The sequence below is a fragment of the Panthera pardus genome, unplaced genomic scaffold (genome assembly GCF_024362965.1).
Source record: "Panthera pardus isolate Hobbes unplaced genomic scaffold, ASM2436296v1 HiC_scaffold_22, whole genome shotgun sequence".
NCBI lineage: Eukaryota > Metazoa > Chordata > Mammalia > Carnivora > Felidae > Panthera > Panthera pardus.
The window spans coordinates 29,471,579-29,491,067 of NW_026526788.1; the positions used below are offsets into that span (position 1 = coordinate 29,471,579).

At 45.8% G+C, this 19,489-nt stretch overlaps 1 protein-coding gene and 1 non-coding gene across 3 annotated transcripts in view; one reads left to right on the forward strand and one right to left on the reverse strand.

Moving 5' to 3' along the window:
• Nucleotides 1-2,733: 2,733 nt before the first annotated feature.
• Nucleotides 2,734-2,837, reverse strand: LOC128772561 (U6 spliceosomal RNA). The gene has a single exon (XR_008416740.1). It is a non-coding gene; the product is annotated as a U6 spliceosomal RNA (small nuclear RNA).
• An 11,179-nt stretch (nucleotides 2,838-14,016) lies between these two features.
• The window catches only part of STOX1 (storkhead box 1), a 58,392-nt gene continuing 52,919 nt past the window's right edge, over nucleotides 14,017-19,489 (forward strand). Inside the window, exon 1 of one of the 2 annotated variants that reach the window (XM_019444364.2) lies at nucleotides 14,017-14,442. In XM_019444364.2, the coding sequence (XP_019299909.2) occupies nucleotides 14,130-14,442 (313 nt within the window). In that variant the 5' untranslated portion in view covers nucleotides 14,017-14,129. The remainder of the gene's footprint in view (nucleotides 14,443-19,489) is intronic. The other variant, XM_019444363.2, reaches the window with a different exon arrangement.

The following is a 19,489-nucleotide window of genomic DNA, read 5'->3' on the forward strand; positions in this document are numbered from 1 at the left end:
TCTGTCTCTCTCAAAATAAATAAATAAACTTTAAAAAATGATTTAAAAAAATCCTGATATCGTGAATGTCATGGAGTTGTCCACGTAAGAATGAATAATTTTGATGTAGGTAGAATAAGCAAGTTATATTACATCAGTGGCATTTTAATTTTTAAAAATAATGAGATTTGGGGCACCTGAGGGCTCAGTCGGTTAGGCATCTAACTTTGGCTCATGTCATGTTGTCACAGTTCGTGGGTTCGAGCCCTGCTTCAGGCTCTGTACTGACAGCTCAAAGCTTGGAGCCTGCTTCAGATTCTGTGTCTCCCTCCCTCTCTGCCCTTTCCCCACTGGTGCTCTGTCTCTCAAAAATAAATAAACGTTAAAAAATTTTTAAAAAATAAAAACAATGTGATTCTTTTGAATAACATAACTACGAGTTCTCAAAAAAGAAAAGAGATATTCTTTAAAAAAAAAAAAAAAAAGATTTACTTTTGAGAGAGAGAGTGCAAGCGGGGAAGGGGCAGAGAGAGAGGGACAGAAAATCCGAAGTGGGCTCTGTGCTGACAGCTCAATGTTGGGCTCGAATGCCTGAGCTGTGAGATCATGACCTGAGCCAAAGTTGGACACTCAACAGACTGAGCCACGCAGGTGGCCCCCAGAAAGAGATATTCCTTTTTTTTTTAATTTTTAAAAAAGTTTACTTATTTTTAGAGACAGAGAGATGGAGCATGAGTGGGGGAGGGGCAGAGAGAGAGAGAGAGAGGGAGACACAGAATCCAAAGCAGGCTCCGGGCTCCAAGCTGTCAGCATAGAGTCCAATGTAGAGCTCAAACTCGTGAGCTGTGAGATCATGACCTGAGCCAAAGTGGGGCGCTCAACCGACTGAGCCACCCAGGTGCCCCAGAAAGAGATATTCTTTATGAAATGATCTACCAAAGGGTTTGCTCTGCTCATCTTATTAAAATGTTCTAACATACACATGCAAGTTTATTTACAGTAAACTTTTAGACAATCTAGTATAAAACAAGGTTGCCTATAAATGCATTTCTCCCCTCATGCAAAAGGATATTTACACTCGTAAGAAATGTGCTTTGAGGGGCGCCTGGGTGGCTCAGTCAGTTAAATGTCTAACTTCAGTTTGGATCATGATCTCAAGGTTCGTGAGTTCGAGCCCCACCCACATCAGGCTCTGTCTGCTGTCAGTGCAGAGCCTGCTTCAGGTCCTCTGCCCCTCCCCTGCTCTCTCTCTCAAAAATAATAAACATTAAAAAAAAGAAAGAAAGAAGTGTGCTTTGAGAACTCACTGGCCCTTGGAGGTCTCTGATTTCCTAAAAAAATCAGTTTTCTGAAGTAGAGGGCCTGCTCTCTGGTGGTTTTGAATTCCAAGGAAACTGATTGCTACACAGGGCCCGAATAAAGTTTGCCGTAAACATCTGTGGGAAATCTGGGGGTAATCTTGTAGAGGGGTATTAAATTTGCAGGGCCTGTTGGCTGTTTACCCCCGAAGTGTTAGGTCCCCGTCTGGTAAATGAGGTGAATTCTTTGGCACTTTTTTCCTAAGGAGTCTGGAGAGCTCTAAGGATTGGTAAGCAGGCTGCCTTGCACTTTTTAAGCCCTGGTTTGAATCTAACCCGGGTTAACCTTGTGACCCTGAATTGTTTGTGTGAAATGAAGTGGTGATCTCAGTCTTGCCTGAAGGAAACGCCTTTTACACAGAAATTGGCACTAATTGGTCTCCCTGTTGACAGGCTTCACTGAGAGCCGGTGATTGAGTAGGCAGTGAGAACAGAAACTAAATTACCCCACCTCAGCTCCGCATGTCGGCTGAAGGACACCGAGGGGGCAGCTACCAGTTCTCCCCTCTTCAGCGGCATCGAACATGTAAAGCAACGGACTAGATCCCGGAGGTCTGAAGGCCTGTCGTGTGTACACTAAGGAATGATCCTTGCCATACGTCTGGCCCTGTTCTGCAAAGCAGTCTTGGCGCCGATAGGGCTCTCGACCAGGATTCTGCAAACTTTTTTTGTAAAGGGCCAGAGAGGAGACAGAGATAGGTTAGGTTTTGCAGACCATACGGATTTTGTTGGAGCCACTCAACTCGACTGACAAACGCAGCCACATAGCATACATATGTGAATGCATGTGCCGATCTCCCAACACAACAGTAGGGACGTGAAAAATTGAGTTTTATATAATTTTCACATGTCAAGAAATAGTCTTCCTTTTTTTTTCCTTTCAAGCATTAAAAAATATAAAGATTACCCTTAGCTTACAGGCCATACAAAAACAGGCAGTGGGCCAGACTTGGCCTAGCACCCATAATTTGCAACCTCTGCTTTATTTTATTTTATTTTATTTTATTATTTTATTTTATTTTATTTTATTTTATTTTATTTTATTTTATTATTTTTAGGCCATAATTCTTTTTTTTAATTTGAGAGAGAGAGAGAGAGCAAGTGGAGGAGAAGGGCAAAGGGAGAAAGAAATCCATTTTCAGCAAGGAGCCTGACCTGGGGCTTGGTCCCACGACCCTGGAATCATGACCTGAGCTGAAATTGAAATCAAGAGTCAGTCGCTCAACTGACTGAGCCACCCAGATGCCCCCATAATTCTTTTTTAATTCAAGTATAATTAACATACAGTGTTATACTAGTTTTATTATATTAGAATCAATATAATGATTCAGTAATCCTATACATTTCTTGCTGCTCATCAAGATATGTGTACTCTGAACCCCCTTTACATCACCCAAAAAATGTGGAACATTTCACAAATTTGTGTGTCATCCTTGCTCAGGGGCCATTCTAATGTCTGTATCATTCCAATTTCAGTATATGTGCTACAGGAGCAAGCACTGCTGACCTCTGCTTCTGACCAAGACTTGGAACTTTCCCTCGCTCCCACGCCAGCTAGTTAGTGACTGAGCTGTGGAACCCTGAGCACTGGCTTAACTTCCGTGGGCCACGGTCTCTTTATCCAGTGTGGTTTGACAGAATGGGGAGGAACAGAAACAAATGAAACAAAGTTCCTTTTAGCTATAGTAGATTTCCTGATTCTATTCTAGGAGTGTAAGTCAACATAAGCAATGTTATGTATGTGGAATGGAAATTAGTTAAGTTAAAGGAACCACATAAATCTTAATATTCTCAATGTGATTCTTTGTCCTAGTAAGAGGAGTAATGTCACCATCCTGAGAGCAAGACCAAAATTTGTAGCCTCCTATCTCTATTTGAAGGCTCACACCCTTTCTTTTTGTTTTGCCAATGCTATTCTTTTTCTTTCCTGGTTTCTTTCTTTCTCTTTCTTTCTTTCTTTCTTTCTTTCTTTCTTTCTTTCTTTCTTTCTCTTTCCTTTTCTTTCTTTCTGGTGGGTGGGGAAAGTATGATCCCAGAGTTTATTGGAAAACAGAAATGTTTCTCCTTCAAAGATGTTATTTTAAAATGTTAATGTTTTGGGGGGGTGCCTGGGTGGATCAGTTAAGCATCCAACTCTTGACTTCGGCTCAGGTCATGATCTCACAGTTTGTGGGTTCGAGTCCCACATTGGGCTCTGTGCTGAGAGTGTGGAGCCTGCTTGGGATTCTCTCTTTTTGCTGTTTCTCCCTCTCTCTCTTTCTACCCCCCCCCACTTTCTGCTCCCCCCCCCCCTTGTGCACATATCCTCTCTTTCTCAAAATAAGTAAATAAACTTAAAACATTGTTAGTGTCTTTGCAACTTACTGGCAAGTATATTTTATAAGCTCTCTGCTACCGGATATACCTTATTGTAGGAGGTGATGACTGAGGGTTAGTAATCATTTTTACTGAAGATCAGAAAAGAAAATCACCAAACAGCTTACCCAACGCGCTGATTTTTTTTAAGGTGGAAGTATTTTCAGAACATATTCATTTCTTCATAAATCACATTCTTGTATCCCTTTGTTTTTCCTTTTGTTTTTTTGTATCAAATACCCCGTCAGTGTTCAAATTTCTCATAATTGTTTCACATTTGGTTTGTTCAAATTAGGATCCAAGTAAGGTCTACACTAGCCATTGCATTAGTTGATAGCTCATTCTTTTTACTGTATGCTCTTCCCCTGCTTTGTTTTTCTCACCATAAATTTGTTATGAAGGCTCTGATTTTTTTTTTTTCTTACTTATTTTTGAGAGGGAGAGAGACAGAGCATGAGCAGGGGAGGGGCAGAGAGAGAGGGAGACACAGAATCTGAAGCAGGCTCCAGGCTCTGAGCTGTCAGCACAGAGCCAGATGTGGGGTTCGAACTCACAAACCGTGAGATCATGACCTGAGCCCAAGTCAGACGCTCAACCAGGAGCCACCCAGGAGCCCCAAGGCTCTGATGTTTTGAAAAACACTAGATTGCAAGCTATCTGAGTGAATGGAAATGTTTCCTCCATCTTTGTGTCTTCCTCTTTATTTTAAACATCTTATTTATTTTGAGAGGAGAGAGAGAGAGAGAGAGAGAGAGTAGGGGAAGGGCAGAGAGAGAGAGAGAGAGAATCCCACACAGGCTCCACACTGTCTGCTCAGAGCCTGACCCTACAAACCATGAGATCATGACTGGAGCCGAAATCAGGAGTCGGAAGCTCAACACTCAACCGACTGAGCCCCCAGGGCACCCCTGTGTCTTCCTCTTTATTAACCAAAGCAGCACCTGGGATTTAGCAGGCTCAATAAGTATTTTTTTTCTTTCTTTTTTTCCTTATTTCTGAGAGCAGGAGAGAGGTGGGAGAGGGAAAAAGAGAGAGGGAGACAGAGGATTGGAAGCAGAATCCACGCTGACAGCAGAGAACCCGATGTAGGGCTCAAACTCACGATGCTTAACCAACTGAGCCGCCCAGGCGCCCCAAGTACTTTTTCTTGTTGTATTATAGGTATTTCTACAAAGCCTCCTGTTCTATTTGGATGCTCTAGTGAACGCTGAATGAACTGCATCCATGCAGTCCCAAACCAGGGTTGGTTAGCACCGACTTGAACATCCAGTCCTTCCATATCACACTGTTGTTCTTTAACCATCTTGTTCAGAGAACCATTGTCTGGCTTTTGAGCCATGCTGGGGTTGGGGGGGGGGGGGTGGTTCTAGAAGGTACAGATGAACACGAGGTAAACCTGCATTCCTGTTATGAAGCTTAAACAACTGGTAACAGGTAGCTTGTGAGAAGGACAAAGCAACAGTTTGTTCCCCAATCCAAGACAATTTCAGTGTGTGACAGAAAAGACAGCATCTTTTCTCCCTTCCCTCCATATGAAAGCAAAGAAGAGGGGCACCTGGGTGGCTCAGTCGGTTAAAGCTCTGACTTCAGCTTAGGTCATGACCTCATGTTTCGTGGGTTAGAGCCCCACATCAGGCTCACCACTGTCGGTGTGGAGCCTGCTTGGGATCTTCGGTCCTCCTCTCTCCCTGCTTCTCCCCCACTTGAACTTTCTCTCTCTCTCTCAAAAAGAAACATTAAAAAAATTAAAAAAGAAAAAAAAAAAACAAAGTAGAGAAAAGAGACTCCTAGCTACAGGGTAGGGGCCTCACTGGAAACAGAGTTCCTTTGAGATCTGGGCATCTGGAGTGCGGCCAACTCATTTTTGAAGGGATTTGCATGGAAATAATGGATATGAGGCCCAGCTTTATACCCTGTGCTGTAATAAAACTAAAGAGAAGTGGTTTCTCCTTTAAAATCCTGAAACTAAGTTTGGCATCTTGCCTTAGGCCTGCATACTTTATTCCTTTTTTTTTTTTTTTTTTTTTTAAGGTGTAGGGAAAGAGTTAATTTGATTTTCCATGTTTCAAATAATAAGAATTTTGCTGACTTGCTCTGGTTCCAGGGCACTTCATTGCATGTTTTTTAAACAGGCTGGCGTTGCAGCTTTCCTTCTGGAAGTAATTTTTTCCAGCTCTGAGACCTGCCCTCTGACCCCAAGTTCAATGGGTAAGTGGAATGACAGAGTCTCTTCATTTTGTTTAGAAGGCTTAGTGGCATCGATGGCCCCAGTGCAGGAGAGACAGCTGCCTTCACTTCTTTTAAAAGCAAACATTATTGGGGCCTTAAAAAAAATTTTTTTTTGGTAAGTATAGAAAAACTCAAAGAAAGAAATAAAAATTGCTTGCAATTCCACCTTCTAGAAATAATCTTTTGTAATATAATGATAAAATTCCAGTTCCCCCTCCCCAAACAAAAATAGGGTTATAGGGGCACCTGAATGGCTCAGTGGGTAGAACATGTGACTCTTGATCTCAGGGCTGTGAGTTTGAGCCCTGAGCCCTACATTGGGGGTAGAGATTATTAAAAAAAAAAAAAAAAAAGGATTGGGGCACCTGGGTGGCTCAGTCGGTTCAGCTTCCAACTTCAGCTCAGGTCATGATCTTGTGGTTCATGAGTTCAAGCCACTCATAGGGGTCTGTGCCAACAGCTCAGAGCCTGCTTTGGATCCTCTGTCCCCCTCTCTGCCCCTTCCCTGCTTGCTCTCTCTCTCAAAAATGAATAAACATTAAAAAAAATATTATGAGGGTGTTTTAAATGTTTTCTGAGTGTTAGTTCCTTTAACCAGTGGGGAGGGGCAGAGTGCAGGAAGTTAGTATTGGTTCCTGACAAAGACTCTCCCTGACCAAACTTTGGGTCAGGCTCCTCTAAGCCTTATTTCTTTTTTTTTTTTTTCTTTTTCCTTTTTTTTTTTTTTTTTTTTAAGTAGGCTCCACAGCCAAAGTGGGGCTTGAACTCAGGATCCTGAGATAAAGAGTCAGGTGCTCCACTGAGTCAGCCAGCCAGGTGCCTCTCCTCCAAGCCTTCTTTCTGGATAAGCCTCACCTTTGGGCCCCAAAGTGTCTTCTGCCTGCCCAGTCCAGCCTTAGCAAGAATCCTGCCAAGGTCAGTTTAGTATGAATCCCTGACCCTTGATATCTGATCAAGTTCTTCACTCCCCACCTTGACCTGCCCTTAGCCAGGAGTCCTACTAGGTCAGTTTAGCAAGAAACCCCCTACCCCGGAAGTCTTGTTAGTAATTTTCTATCCACTAACTCCCTCACTCTGCTTCTTGGCTGAAATCCCAAGCTTCTCTGCTATCTTTGCTTTACAACTCTCTGCTGTCTAGACTTTGCAAAGTTTTGAATAAAGTCTTCCTTACCATTTTAGCAAGTGTTGGAATAATTTTTTCTTGAACACTTCTCACGTCAGAATCATGGGGCTTCCAATATTCTTAGCCTTTAAGTGTTCCAAACTAAGGATCCTTTTTTCTCCAATATTTATTTCTCTGTTGGCCTCTTGCCATTGGAGAGATAAAGTGGACTGTTCAAAGGCAAATCAGAATCAGCTTTGGGATATCCAGCTCTCAGCCTCTGAATTTGCGTCCCTTAGTGTCTCATTGGACTCAATGACTATTTAAACTACATTTGGGTTTCTATCTTTGGGTGTGAAAGTGGAGTTGTAGCACCAGGAAGCTGGAAGGGACCCTAAGACGTTCTTCGGTTGGCTAAGTATTTTTACTCTCTTTTTAAAGGAAAGGCTACCATGGTCCAGAGTCTTGTATTGTCTGAGTTCAGTGGCTAGAATAATGGAGGTAATTTGTGGTGTGTGTGTGTGTGTGTGTGTGTAAAGAAATGGTATTAAATGCCTTTCCCCTGCCCCCACCTCCTCTTCTCTGCTCTTTGCATCAACACAGTTGCTTAGCAAAGCCTTACATTGCTCCTTGAGAAATACAAACAAAAGTCTCCAGGATTTGTTCGTTCTTTCTTTTCTTTCTTTCTTCTTTCCTTTTTTCTGGAACAGGGGAAAAAACATGCTGTGGAAGCAGAAATGGTCATAAATAAAGACAAGCCAGACAGAAAATGATTTCTAAATCAGCCTTAGATGTCAAGGCATGATTGTCTTTTTAAAATTTTTTAAAAAGTTTTATTTATTTTTGAGAGAGAGAGACAGAGTGTGAGCCGGGGAAGGGCAGAGAGAGAAGGAGACACAGAATTCGAAGCAGGCTCCAGGCTCTGAGCTGTCAGCACAGAGCTGGATACTGGGCTTGAACTCATGAACTGCGAGAACATGACCTGAGCCAAAGTTAGCTGCTCAACCAACTGAGCCAGCCAGGTGCCCTAAAGCTTGATTTTCTGAGTTAAGCGGGGAGGACCTTCAGCCCGATGAATTTTGGTTTGGAAAAATATTTTGAAGCAGTTCATCAAAACATCATCCTCAGTGTAACATGTGTGCTGTAAACAGACTCCAGAGAAACCACTGCACTCCAAATGTGTGGGTATGGCCTGGGTGTGTCTATTCCTTGAGGCTTTGCCCTGGCATTGGCTGTTGGATAACCAGGTCTTCCTGTGAATCACCCACAACCCAGAAATGCTTTGGTGTGTGATGACCCCAGGCTAGTGGGAAGCAGCAAAAGTGGAGTTATTCTAGATGGAGTACTAGTTAAACTGGACTTGATGCAAGCAGAATGAATCTACGGCTCAGGTACTGGACTGTGTGCTGGGTGACAGAGATGAGTCAGTCAGGAGGCTGGCCCTCCAGGGATCTCAGGTTGCCTGATAATTGACAGATAATTAAGTATTACAGCCCTTAACACACAGGGGTTTTAAAGGGTTAACAATGTGCTCCAAGAACAGATGATACCTTGCTGGATTTGTCTCAGGCTTCACGAGCTGAGCTTTGGAGGATATCACCTGGTGGAAAGGGGGAAAGCCTTCCAGGCAGATGGAATAATGTGAGCAAAAACATGGGAAGATGTGCAATTTTGTGTACCTGGAGTACCCCGTCCTTGTGTGGATTGCAGGAGTAGAGCAAAGATAGAAATGGAGATGAAGCTAGAAAGACAGGCTGGGGTTAGAGTAAGAGAAGCATTGAATGCTCTACTCAGGACAGACCCCAGGAAGATATGAGCATCAAATGATCAGGTTTATCTTCCATAGCAATTACAAATGTAGCAGGCATGCTTTTGTTCCTCCTTCAGGTTGTTTTCTAAACCAAATGAAATCTTTTTTTTTTAAGTTTACTTTTGAGAGAGAGAGAGAGAGAGACAGCATACATGAGGGTGGGGGGAGGGCAGAGAGAGACAGAGGATCTTTTTTTTAATTAATTAATTTTTTTTTTTTTTTTGAATATCAGCTTTCTTTTTTTTTTTAACGTTTATTTATTTTTGAGACAGAGAGACAGAGCATGAACGGAGGAGGGTCAGAGAGAGAGGGAGACACAGACTCCAAAGCAGGTTCCAGGCTCCGAGCTGTCAGCACAGAGCCCGACGCTTGAACTCACGGACCGCGAGATTGTGACCTGAGCTGAAGTCGGATGCTTAACCGACTGAGCCACCCAGGCGCCCCGAGACAGAGGATCTTAAGCAGGCTCTGTGCTGACAGCAAAGAGCCCAACGCAGGGCTTGAACTCATGAACCGGGAGATCATGACCCGAGCTGAAGTCAGATGCTTAACTGACTGAGCCACCCAGGCGCCCCTTGAAAGTATTTTTTGAACAAGTATTTGCACATGGTAATACACAGTGAAAAATAAGCCTTCCTTTGATCTTGTTCCCCATTCCTCTCTCTACAGATGACCTCTGTGATGACCAGTACCCTTCCAGAGATTTTCCAGCCACACATGAATATATATGCCCATTTTCCCCCCACCCCCATGTTTTAAATGCAAGTAGTGGGTCTTTCTTTTTTACTTCAAAATATGTTGGGGGGTGCCTGGCTGGCTCAGTCAGAAGAGCATGTGACCCTTGATCTCAGGGTCATGAGTTTGAGTCCCATGTTGGGTGTGGAGATTACTTAAAAAATTATATCGGGTGGGGGGGGTGGCGCCTGGGTGGCTCAGTCGGTTAAGGCTCCAACTCTTTTTAAAAAAAAATTTTTTTTTAATGTTTATTGATTTTTGAGACAGAGACAGAGCATGAACGGGAGAGGGTCAGAGAGAGAGGGAGACACAGAATCTGAAACAGGCTGTCAGCACAGAGCCCGACGCGGAGCTCAAACTCACGGACTGTGAGATCATGACCTGAGCTGAGGTCAGACACTCAACCAACTGAGCCACCCAGGCACCCCAAGGCTTCAACTCTTGATTTTGGTTCAGGTCATGATCTCAGTGTCATGGGATCAGGTCCCTTGTCTGGCTCCATGCTGTGTGGAGCCTACTTGAGATTCTCTCCCTCTCTTTCTGCCTGTCCCCTACTCATGCGAGTGCAGGCTCTCTCTCTCTCTAAATACATACATACATACATACATACATAAAACATCTATATTGATATAGATACAGATATAGCTTTCTGGGATACTGTCTTATATCAATCAGTACATAAAGTTTTGTCTCAATCTTTTTAACTACATAGCATGTTCTTTAGATGTATATATAGTGTTAGAATGACTTTGTTCTTTTTCAGGCATAGATTTCACTGAAAAAAAATATTTAAAAATCCTTTTATCATGAGACTTTTTAGTGTACCTTTTAGTTTGACTACTGTGTCCCTCTTTAAGTGGAGAATGATACCAAATCTGTCTTCTAAAAACGTTTCTGTGTCTAGTGTCCAGAGATCGCAAAGATGGAGGGCCCCTGAGAAGATTCTGTTTCTCTAGTTTTGCCACGTAACACTGGCCATTCAGGTTGGAGACCTTGTTTTCCATGAACTCTTTTTTTTTTTTTAACGTTTTTTTATTTATTTTTGAGACAGGGGGAGACAGAGCGCAAGTTGGGGAGGGGCAGAGAGAGAGGGAGACACAGAATCTGAAACAGGCTCCAGGCTCCGAGCTGTCAGCACAGAGCCCGACGCGGGGCTCAAACTCACGGACGGACCGTGAGATCATGACCTGAGCCGAAGTCGGCCGCTTAACCGACTGAGCCACCCAGGCGCCCCTTTCCATGAACTCTTAAGACGTGTTCCATTTGGGAGGAATTTGGGGATATTTGTGAGGTAACTGATCCTTTGGGAAAACAAGTGGATGCATATTTGGCTGTAGTTTAAATTTCTCTCCTTACAGGGGCACCTGGTTGCTCAGTTGGAAGAGCGTGCAACTCTTGATCTCAGGATCATAAGCTTGAGCCCCACACTGGGTGTAGACATTACTTAAATAAATAAACTAGGGGTGCCTGAGTGGCTCAGCTGGTTGGGTGTCCGACTCTTGATCTCGGCTCAGGTCATCATGTCATCATGGTCTGGAGATCGAGCCCAAATGGGGTTCTCGGCTGGGTGTGGAGCCTGCTTGGGATTCTTTCTCTTCCTCTGCCCCTTCCCTGTGCTCTTTCTCTCTCAAAATATAATTTTTTAAATAAATAAATAAATAAATGAAACAAAATAAAAGTTAATAAATAAATAAACTTAAAATAAAAATAAATACAATTTTCCTCCTACAGTCTTCCCCCTTGTTTTGTTAATTGGACTAGCTTAAGTAAAATGATAATGGAAATGTCACACAGCTGAATGAATGTTTCCACAGTTTAAGACAGTTCTACCTCATAATTTCAGGCCGTGAAACCTCATAGCTAGGTCTACTTCACAGCATCCCTGTAGCTAACAAGGGCCTGATTGTATATTTCCAGTTCAAGTGCTTGGGAGACAGAAGCAAGCTCAGGACAATTTTTCAGACCAGGCGACAGGTCCAGTGAGTCAGGGCATCGTGTCTGGGCTTCCTCATCTAGCCTGGTGTGTGGACAATGTTGGCACCTCTGCTTCACCGTCCATTAGCCTCGTCCTCATAGGCAAGTGGCCTAAGCTATCTAAGCTTTCTTTTCCTTTCTTTTTCTCTTCTTTCTTTCTTTTTCTTTCTTTCTCTTCCTTCCTTCCTTTTTTCTTTTTTCCTAGCTTTTGTTCTTCTTGTGGAAGGTGTGGCTTAATATTACCCTTTTCAGAGGGTAAAATTTGAGGATAAAATTAGATTGCACATGTAAAACCCTTAGTACAGTTCTAGGCATAGAGTGAGCTGAGAATAAACGAGAATTATCATTACCCTTATTATAATGGAAAAGACACTGTGCCAGATGCTAGAGATAACAGAGACAAAAGTTATAGTTCTCCAGGATGGGAAACACAGCAAAGGTATCCTTGATCCTGCAAGGTTAGGGTTACCATAAAGAGAACTCACCGGAAGAAACAGCCCTCACTGTGGAGCTTATACAGGCATAGGAGTATAGTTCATTTAGACTCCCTGCTGTATTTACCCATCCATCGCCATCAGAGTCAGAATTCAGATGTGAGATGGTTGTCTCAGGTTTGCATGTTTATTTGAATTGAGAATTGTGTCTGACTCGGGGCACCTGGCTGGCTCAGTCGATTAAGTCTCTGACTTCGGCTCAGGTCATGATCTTGAGGTTCGTAGGTTTGAGCCCCGCATCGGGCTCTGTGCTGACAGCTCAGAGCCTGGAGCCTGCTGTGGATTCTGTGTCTCCCTCTCTCTCTGCCCCTTCCCTGCTTGCACTCTCTCTCTCTCTCTCAAAAATAAATAAACAAGAAAGAAAGAAAGAAAGAAAGAAAGAAAGAAAGAAAGAAAGAAAGAAAGAAAGAAAGAAAGAAAATTGTGTCTGACTTATTTGTCATAAGGAACCCTGACCAGTGGTTGCCCAACTCCATCTCTTATCACCTGTGTGATCAGGTCGCACTTCTTGATCAAACACGGCTTGCAGTTTCCTCATCTATAAAAAATATAGAGATACTGGGGCACCTGGGTGGCTCAGCCGGTTGAACATAAGACTCCTGGTTTTGGCTCAGGTCATGATCTCCTGGTTAGTGAGATCGAGCCCGCATCTGGCTCTGCACTGACAGTGTGAAGCCTGCTTGGGATTCTCTCTCTCTCCCTTTCTCTGCACACCCCCGCCATCTCTGTCTCTCTCAAAATAAATAAGTAAACTTAAAAATATATAGAAATACTAACAGTAGTTAACACAGAGTTGTGAAATTAATGCCCCCAGTGTATAGTGTTCAATAAATGTTAGCTATCATCATTTAATAACATCATCTATCATTACAAGAATGATTTACAAGAAGCAGGGTATAGATGATCTCCGATTATTATGGTTGTTATTGATGATTGATGAGCTGAGGGAGCGGAAAGTCTGGAATGACCCCCGGGTCTGGCCAAGCATCCCTCCTCCCTCTTATAGGGCCAATTTCTAGTAGTAATAACAAACGCCCTACCTCTCATTAACCTGTCTTTCCTCCAGGAGCTCTCACCCAGCCTCTGTCCCCAGCATATGAGGTTCCAGCCTCTGTCCTCAGCATATGAGCTGGACCACCTCACTCAGAAGCTCTGGCTAGAGCCTGATAGATCACAAGCCCCTCTCCCTTCAGTCCTGGGAGCTCCTGGGACAAGACGGTTTCTCAGTCTTTTGGGAATGCCCGGGGCCAAGCCAAGGCTGAATTCCACGGACTTCACCACTGAGCCTCGCCAATCGGGGTGGCACCTCTGGAACACTTTACTTCCCTCACCACCTAAGTGTATAGGATATCCGGGGGTTGGGGGAGGAGCTAGATCCCAGACCTCAGAAATTCATGTGTAGAAAGAATTTTAGAATTCTTAGATTTCAGTTCCAACTCTTCATTTTACAGGACAGTAAACGGAGGTTCGGAGACAAGGGAAGTAGCGAGCAAAACAGCAGACCGAGACTCAAACCTGGGTCTACAGACTCCCGGACCCGAGCGAGGTCCTTGACACCCGCCGGTTGTCCCTGGTCGCCTCTCTCACTAGGAAGGATCCCAAAGCCAGGGAGATGGCGGCCACTCCGGTCGGCTCAGCTCTGGGGACCAACTGGCCGTGCTACTCGCGCCGCGGTTGAAAGAGGCTCTCGGGGGCTGCGGGGGCCCCCGTAGGACTTGGAAAAGCCCCAGCGCGGCCCCCCCCGCCCCGGGGTAGGGGAGCTCTCGGTTGCCCCGGGAGCTGGGAAGTGCAGAGAGACACAGGGGTGGGGGAGGCAATGGGGGGGCAGGGCGGCGGAGTCCTGCCTGGGGTGGAGCAAGGCCTGGTAACTCAGCCCTTGGAAACCCCCATTGGGCGCCGGCGGTCGAGGACCGTGGCCGCTCCCAGGCCTCGCGTCCCGCCCCACCCCCCAACCCGCCGAGCACAGCCGTCCCCGCCCCCAGGAGCCCGTTCCCCCGGCAGCCGGCGCCGCGCGCAGTAAGCCGATTCCTCCCGCCGCCGGTGCTCGCTCCCGACCATGCGCTAGGCTGCGGGCCCCGGCCACCCGTGGCGGCATGGCCCGGCCTGTGCAGCTGGCGCCGGGCTCGCTGGCGCTGGTGCTGTGCAGGCTGGAGGCGGAGGAGGCGGCGGCGGCGGGCACGGAGGAGCCTGGCGGGCGCGCGATCTTCCGCGCGTTCCGCCGCGCCAACGCGCGCTGCTTCTGGAACTCGCGGCTGGCGCGCGCCGCCTCGCGGCTGGCCTTCCAGGGCTGGCTGCGGCGCGGGGTGCTGCTGGTGCACGCGCCTCCCGCTAGCCTGCAGGTGCTGCGCGACGCCTGGTGCCGCCGGGCGCTGCGCCCCCCGCGCGGCTTCCGCATCCGGGCGGTGGGTGAGTGCGGGGCCCGGGCGGGAGGGGCGCCCCGCGCGGGCCGCGGGGACGGAGCCCTGGCCACCGGGGACGTGTGCTGCCCGGGCTCTGCTCTGAGGCCGCGGGAGCCGGGGGAAGAGGGGATGGGCGGCCCGTGGGCTGCTGGAGGAGGGCCGTCCTCCCAAGACATTTCTTCCTGCCAGGACACTGAAGCTCAGCTCCCCCCAGGTCTGCCTGGCCGCTGCCCTGGGCCAACTCCGGGATGCCTCCATATCCCAAGTCTTTCAGCCAGTGGAGCCAACAGGTTCCCGGCCGAAGGAACTTTCTACTTAGAAAAGTGATGCTCTGGAGGAGCCACGGGGTACGCAGACTGGGGTCAGGAGACAGAGGCCTCTGCCCCTGCACCATGAGTATGCTTAGGAAGGATACGGATTCTGAACTGGTTGCTGCTTTTTTTTTTTTAATGAATGAATGAATGTGCTTAGGAAGGATACTGATTCTGAACTGGTTGCTGCTTTTTTTAAATGCATGAATGAATCAGTGAATCAATCAATCTATTTATTTATTTATTTATTTATTTATTTATTTATTTATATTTATTAAAGTTACAGGCTTGGAGCGGACAAGTCTGTGGTTTCTATGCCCTTCTGTACTGGGTGGTGTGGTGGTCTCGCGGTTCAGGGCCTCGTGGAAGGTTTGGGGTGATTAACTGCTTGGGAAAAAGAGATGACAAATGGTGCTCTGAACACAGCCCATCCCATTAGCCTAAATAGAAAGAATTCCTCCTTTTCAGCCTTTTCAGAGAGCCCGTTTGTTAGAAGACAGACAGCAACTTTCTGCTTGTATAAAATAGCTTCATTTGAGAAACGAAAGCACTCCACCGTTGAGCGGTCTTTGACACCCACCACTAAACTCCGGAGGGCTTGGAGGGCTTGTCAGCGCCCCGCCACAGTCTCGTTTGTTTGCATTTAAGAGTGGGGTAGTGACGACCATTTGATGGTGTGCTGTTGACAAGTCACCAGTTGTCCAGCCCTGAATTTTGACTCCTACCAAGGACACCCCCCCCCCCCCCCCTCAGTCCATAAATCCTCCTCCTTCCGTGGAGCAAATAAAACATTTGTTTTACGTCCTCTGGGAGAAGGGGGGTGGGGTGGGGGTTGGGAGGGTACAAGAGGCACTTGATGTTGTGTATCATCTGCTCAGAGATGATGTCTCAATATCGGGGCCAGTGAGGCTAACTAAACCTTGGCTTTTCATCTCCGTGCGTTCCCATCTTTCTGGTACCCCTGCCCCACTTTTGTTGGGGGCAGACCACTTTAACTCTTCTGTTAAAAGCAAAAGAGAGCTCATTTGCAAAGCCACATACACACATTTCATCACCTTTGACTTGTGGGAATTAGTGAAGAAAATCGGTTTCTGACTCTAATAGCAGAGAGCTAAGTAGCCAGGCCAAAATTCTCACAGGGAAGGGGTCTTTCAGACAGGCTGGATGAAAAACTCTTTCCAGCTCTGTGTCCTCTGTTTTTCTGGTTTGAATTAGTGGTTGCATTCTCTGTTCCCCCACCCCCTTTCAAAGGGTGAGAAAGAGTATTGCAGAGAAGGAGTGGATGGAGTTGGGGTCTGGACCTGAGGGTGACACAGAGCACTTGTGCTAAGCCAGAGGCAGCCATGGTACTACCTCCTGGGGCCCATCAAGCAGTGGAGAATGCTGGTTCCTGGGTTGGCCCTGTTTTCTGCCATTTGAACAGTGCAGTGGACAAAGAAAACATGTCGCCAAGTACTCTGATTCTCCACCCACTAGATACTGCTGCCTTGTTGCAAAACTCAGGATGCTACGGACACTATAGCCTGTGGAGTGAACAGTAACAGGGGTCTTTACGCTGGGTCATCACCCCTGACTTGGGTCTCTTAGAAGGAATGGTGTTGAGGTTTTTAACAGTGTCCTGATAAGAATTTGGACATTTTAGCCAGAATTTGCACAAAACCACCTATTAGGACAATTTGGATAGCAGAATGGAGAAAGATCTTATTTGATGCAGGCCAATGGATGCACATGGGGAGGGGGGTTATTTTGAATAGAATTGATAATTACTGATTTAACTTGGGGTCCTGGGGTCACATCAGAGAACTGCATCAAGACAGCTCTTGGGCCATCTCAGTCCCAGAATGTGGTGAAGGAAGGAGGAGCTGCTTCCCCACAAAGAAATTAGAAGTTTCTGTTCACTTGCTTTCCTGAATCTGGCAGCATTGACTTTCAGAAGCAAATATGGGCTTCCAGGAAGGCAAGGAAGAACAATGGTGCACTCTTGCGGGTACTGTTACTTTGTGGTGAAGAGCAAAATGTTAGCAAAAGACAAAAAAGATCAATTTGGTTCCTTTGCTGTAGATTTTTTTTTTTTTTTTTTTTTTTTGGTGAGGCTCATTTACTCCCATATAAAAGTATTTGTGCATGGGGAATGCTGTTGGCCAGCTCAGACAAAGCACAGGGAGGGAAGGAGAGGTGGCCACCACCAGCTTTATAAACCCATGGTACTCTGCTGGGTTCTCCTCCTGGGCTTCTGGACCTGGAACTCCTGGGGCCTCATAAAATATGAGGTAGGAATGTCCTGGTTGAGCGGACAAGTGACTGGAGTTTCCACTTTCTGGTGCAGACCTGAATTTAAGGAGGAGTTTATATTTTCTCCTTGTTTTGTGTCTTTTCTTTCCCTCTTCACTCTCCACCTCAACTTCCCTCTGGTGAGAAAAATAGTTCCCAGACTGAGAGCATTCTCCTAAAAAGAGGGACATCTTTAACGTATGGGCCAAGAGCTAACTCTTCTTTTGTGCTCCAGTCTTCCTGTCTCTTTTTGTTTGTTTGTTTGTTTGTTTCTAATAAGCAAGTGACATTAACAAATGAAAGGGGTGAGCTCTGGAAACTGGAGGGAAATATCTGCTCTGCAAGCTGAGCCACTGCAGGTGGTTAGGGGTGGGGGACACCTGTATTTGTTTGGCTGAATCAGTGGTTACTCTGGGACCACACCTCCTGGGGTGGTGAAAAGTTAATGATGGCTTCCCAGGGTAAGAGAGGGAAGGCCACTTGGCCAAACAGTTTGTTCCTTTCTCCTGAAATTTATAGCTGCGGTGTCCCTACTCTTTCACCCCTAGCATGGCCTTCCATCTGTTTTCTTTGAATAAAAATGCCTGTGGCTCTTTCTAAATACTTGCTTCATTAATCCATTCATGTGTCAGGTGCTCTTCTGAGTGTGCTTGTGTTTTAATGCATACTTCATTAAGAGCTGCTCGTGTACAAGGTGAAAATAGAGTCAGCCTATTTCCTTCATGTTCACTTCAAGGGGGGATAGCTGAATGGGAGGCTATGTTCTAGAAGTTGGCTGGTTCGAGTGCCTGGGCGGCTTAGTTGGCTAAGGGTCTGACTCTTGATCTTGGCTGGAGTCATGATCTCATGCTTTGTGAGATCGAGCCCCACATCAGGCTCTGCTGTATCAGCTCTGAGCCTGCTTGGGATTCTCTCTCTCCCTCTCTCTCTGCCCCTCAAGAGCACACTCTCTCTCAACTCTCTCTGTCTCTCAAAATAAATAAACATAGAGAGGTTGGCTGATTCACACAGAGTCTTTTCCATCCCACTGTGACATGTGTGGGCACTGCAGGATTGGCCTGTGATTTAGTTGGGCAAGAGTTCTCTGGCATGTGATTTGGGGGGCAGTCTGATCAGGCAGGTCAGACTGGTGAAAGGGAGGTGATAGAAGGATCTTTCCACCTCTCCCCATGTCCCTTATACATCCTGGTTTGCCTGAGACTGCCCTGACTTTAGAATTGATAATCATGCATCTTGGGAACCCTTTTGGTCCCAGGCAAACTGGGATGATTGGTCATCCTAATTTGGGGGAGAATTGACATTTTAGCAATCCATGAACATGGTATATCTATGTTTGAGTGTTCTTAATTTTTCTTACTAAGGGCTTGTACTTTTTAGGGTAGAGGGCATGAATATCATTTGTTAAATTTATGTTCCTAAGAACTGTATGCTTTTGGATGCTACCATAAGTGGAGTTGTTTTACCTTTTTTTTTGAGAGAGAGAGAGCAGGAGTGTGATCAGGGAAGGGGCAGAAGGAGAGGAGAGAGAGAATCTTAAGCAGGCTCCATGCCCAGCTCTGAGCCCAATGAGGGGCCCAAGGCAGGGCTCCATCTCACGACTATGAGTCATGACATGAGCTGAAATCAAGAGTCAGATGCTTAATTGAATGAGCCACCCAGGAGTCCCCCCTTAAGTTTTTATTTATTTTTTTAAAAAGATTTTTTAATGTTTGTTTATTTTTGAGAGAGAGAGAGACAGAGACAGAGTGTGAGCAGGGGAGGGGCAGAGAGAGGGAGTCATAGAATCCGAAGCAGGCTCCAGGCTCCGAGCTGTCCGCACAGAGCCTGACGTGGGGCTCAAACCCACAAAGCACAGGATCATGACCTAGGCTGAAGTCGGATGCTTAACCGACTGAGCTACCTAGGTGCCTCCTCTTTTTAAAATTTTTAAATTTAAATTTTATTTTAGAGTGAGAGAGCAGGGGAGGGGCAGTAAGAGAGAGAATCTCAAGCAGGCTCCATATGCTCAGCACAGAGCCTGATGTGGGGCTCAATACCACGACCCTGGGATCATGACCTGAGCCAAAATCAAGAGTTAGATGCTCAACCAACTGATCTACCCAGGCCCCCCCTAGGATGGAATATTCTCAATGTATCTGTTAAATGCATCTGGTCCAGTGTGTCACTCAAAGCCATTGTTTCTTTGTATATTTTCTGTTTAGATGATCTGTGTGTTGATGTAAATGGGGTGTTAGTTTTTCTACTATTGGGGTGCCTGGGTGACTCATTCAGCTAAGCGTCTGTTTCTTGATTTCAGCTCAGGTCTTGATCTTAGGGTTGTGAGTTCAAGCCCCACGTTGGGTTCCATGTGTGGCACCTACTTAAAAATAAATAAAAATTTAAAAACTATAGTTCCCTACCATTATTGTATTATAATCCATGAGTTCCTTTGTTTGTTATTAGCTGTTTTATGTATTTGGGTGCTCTCAAGTT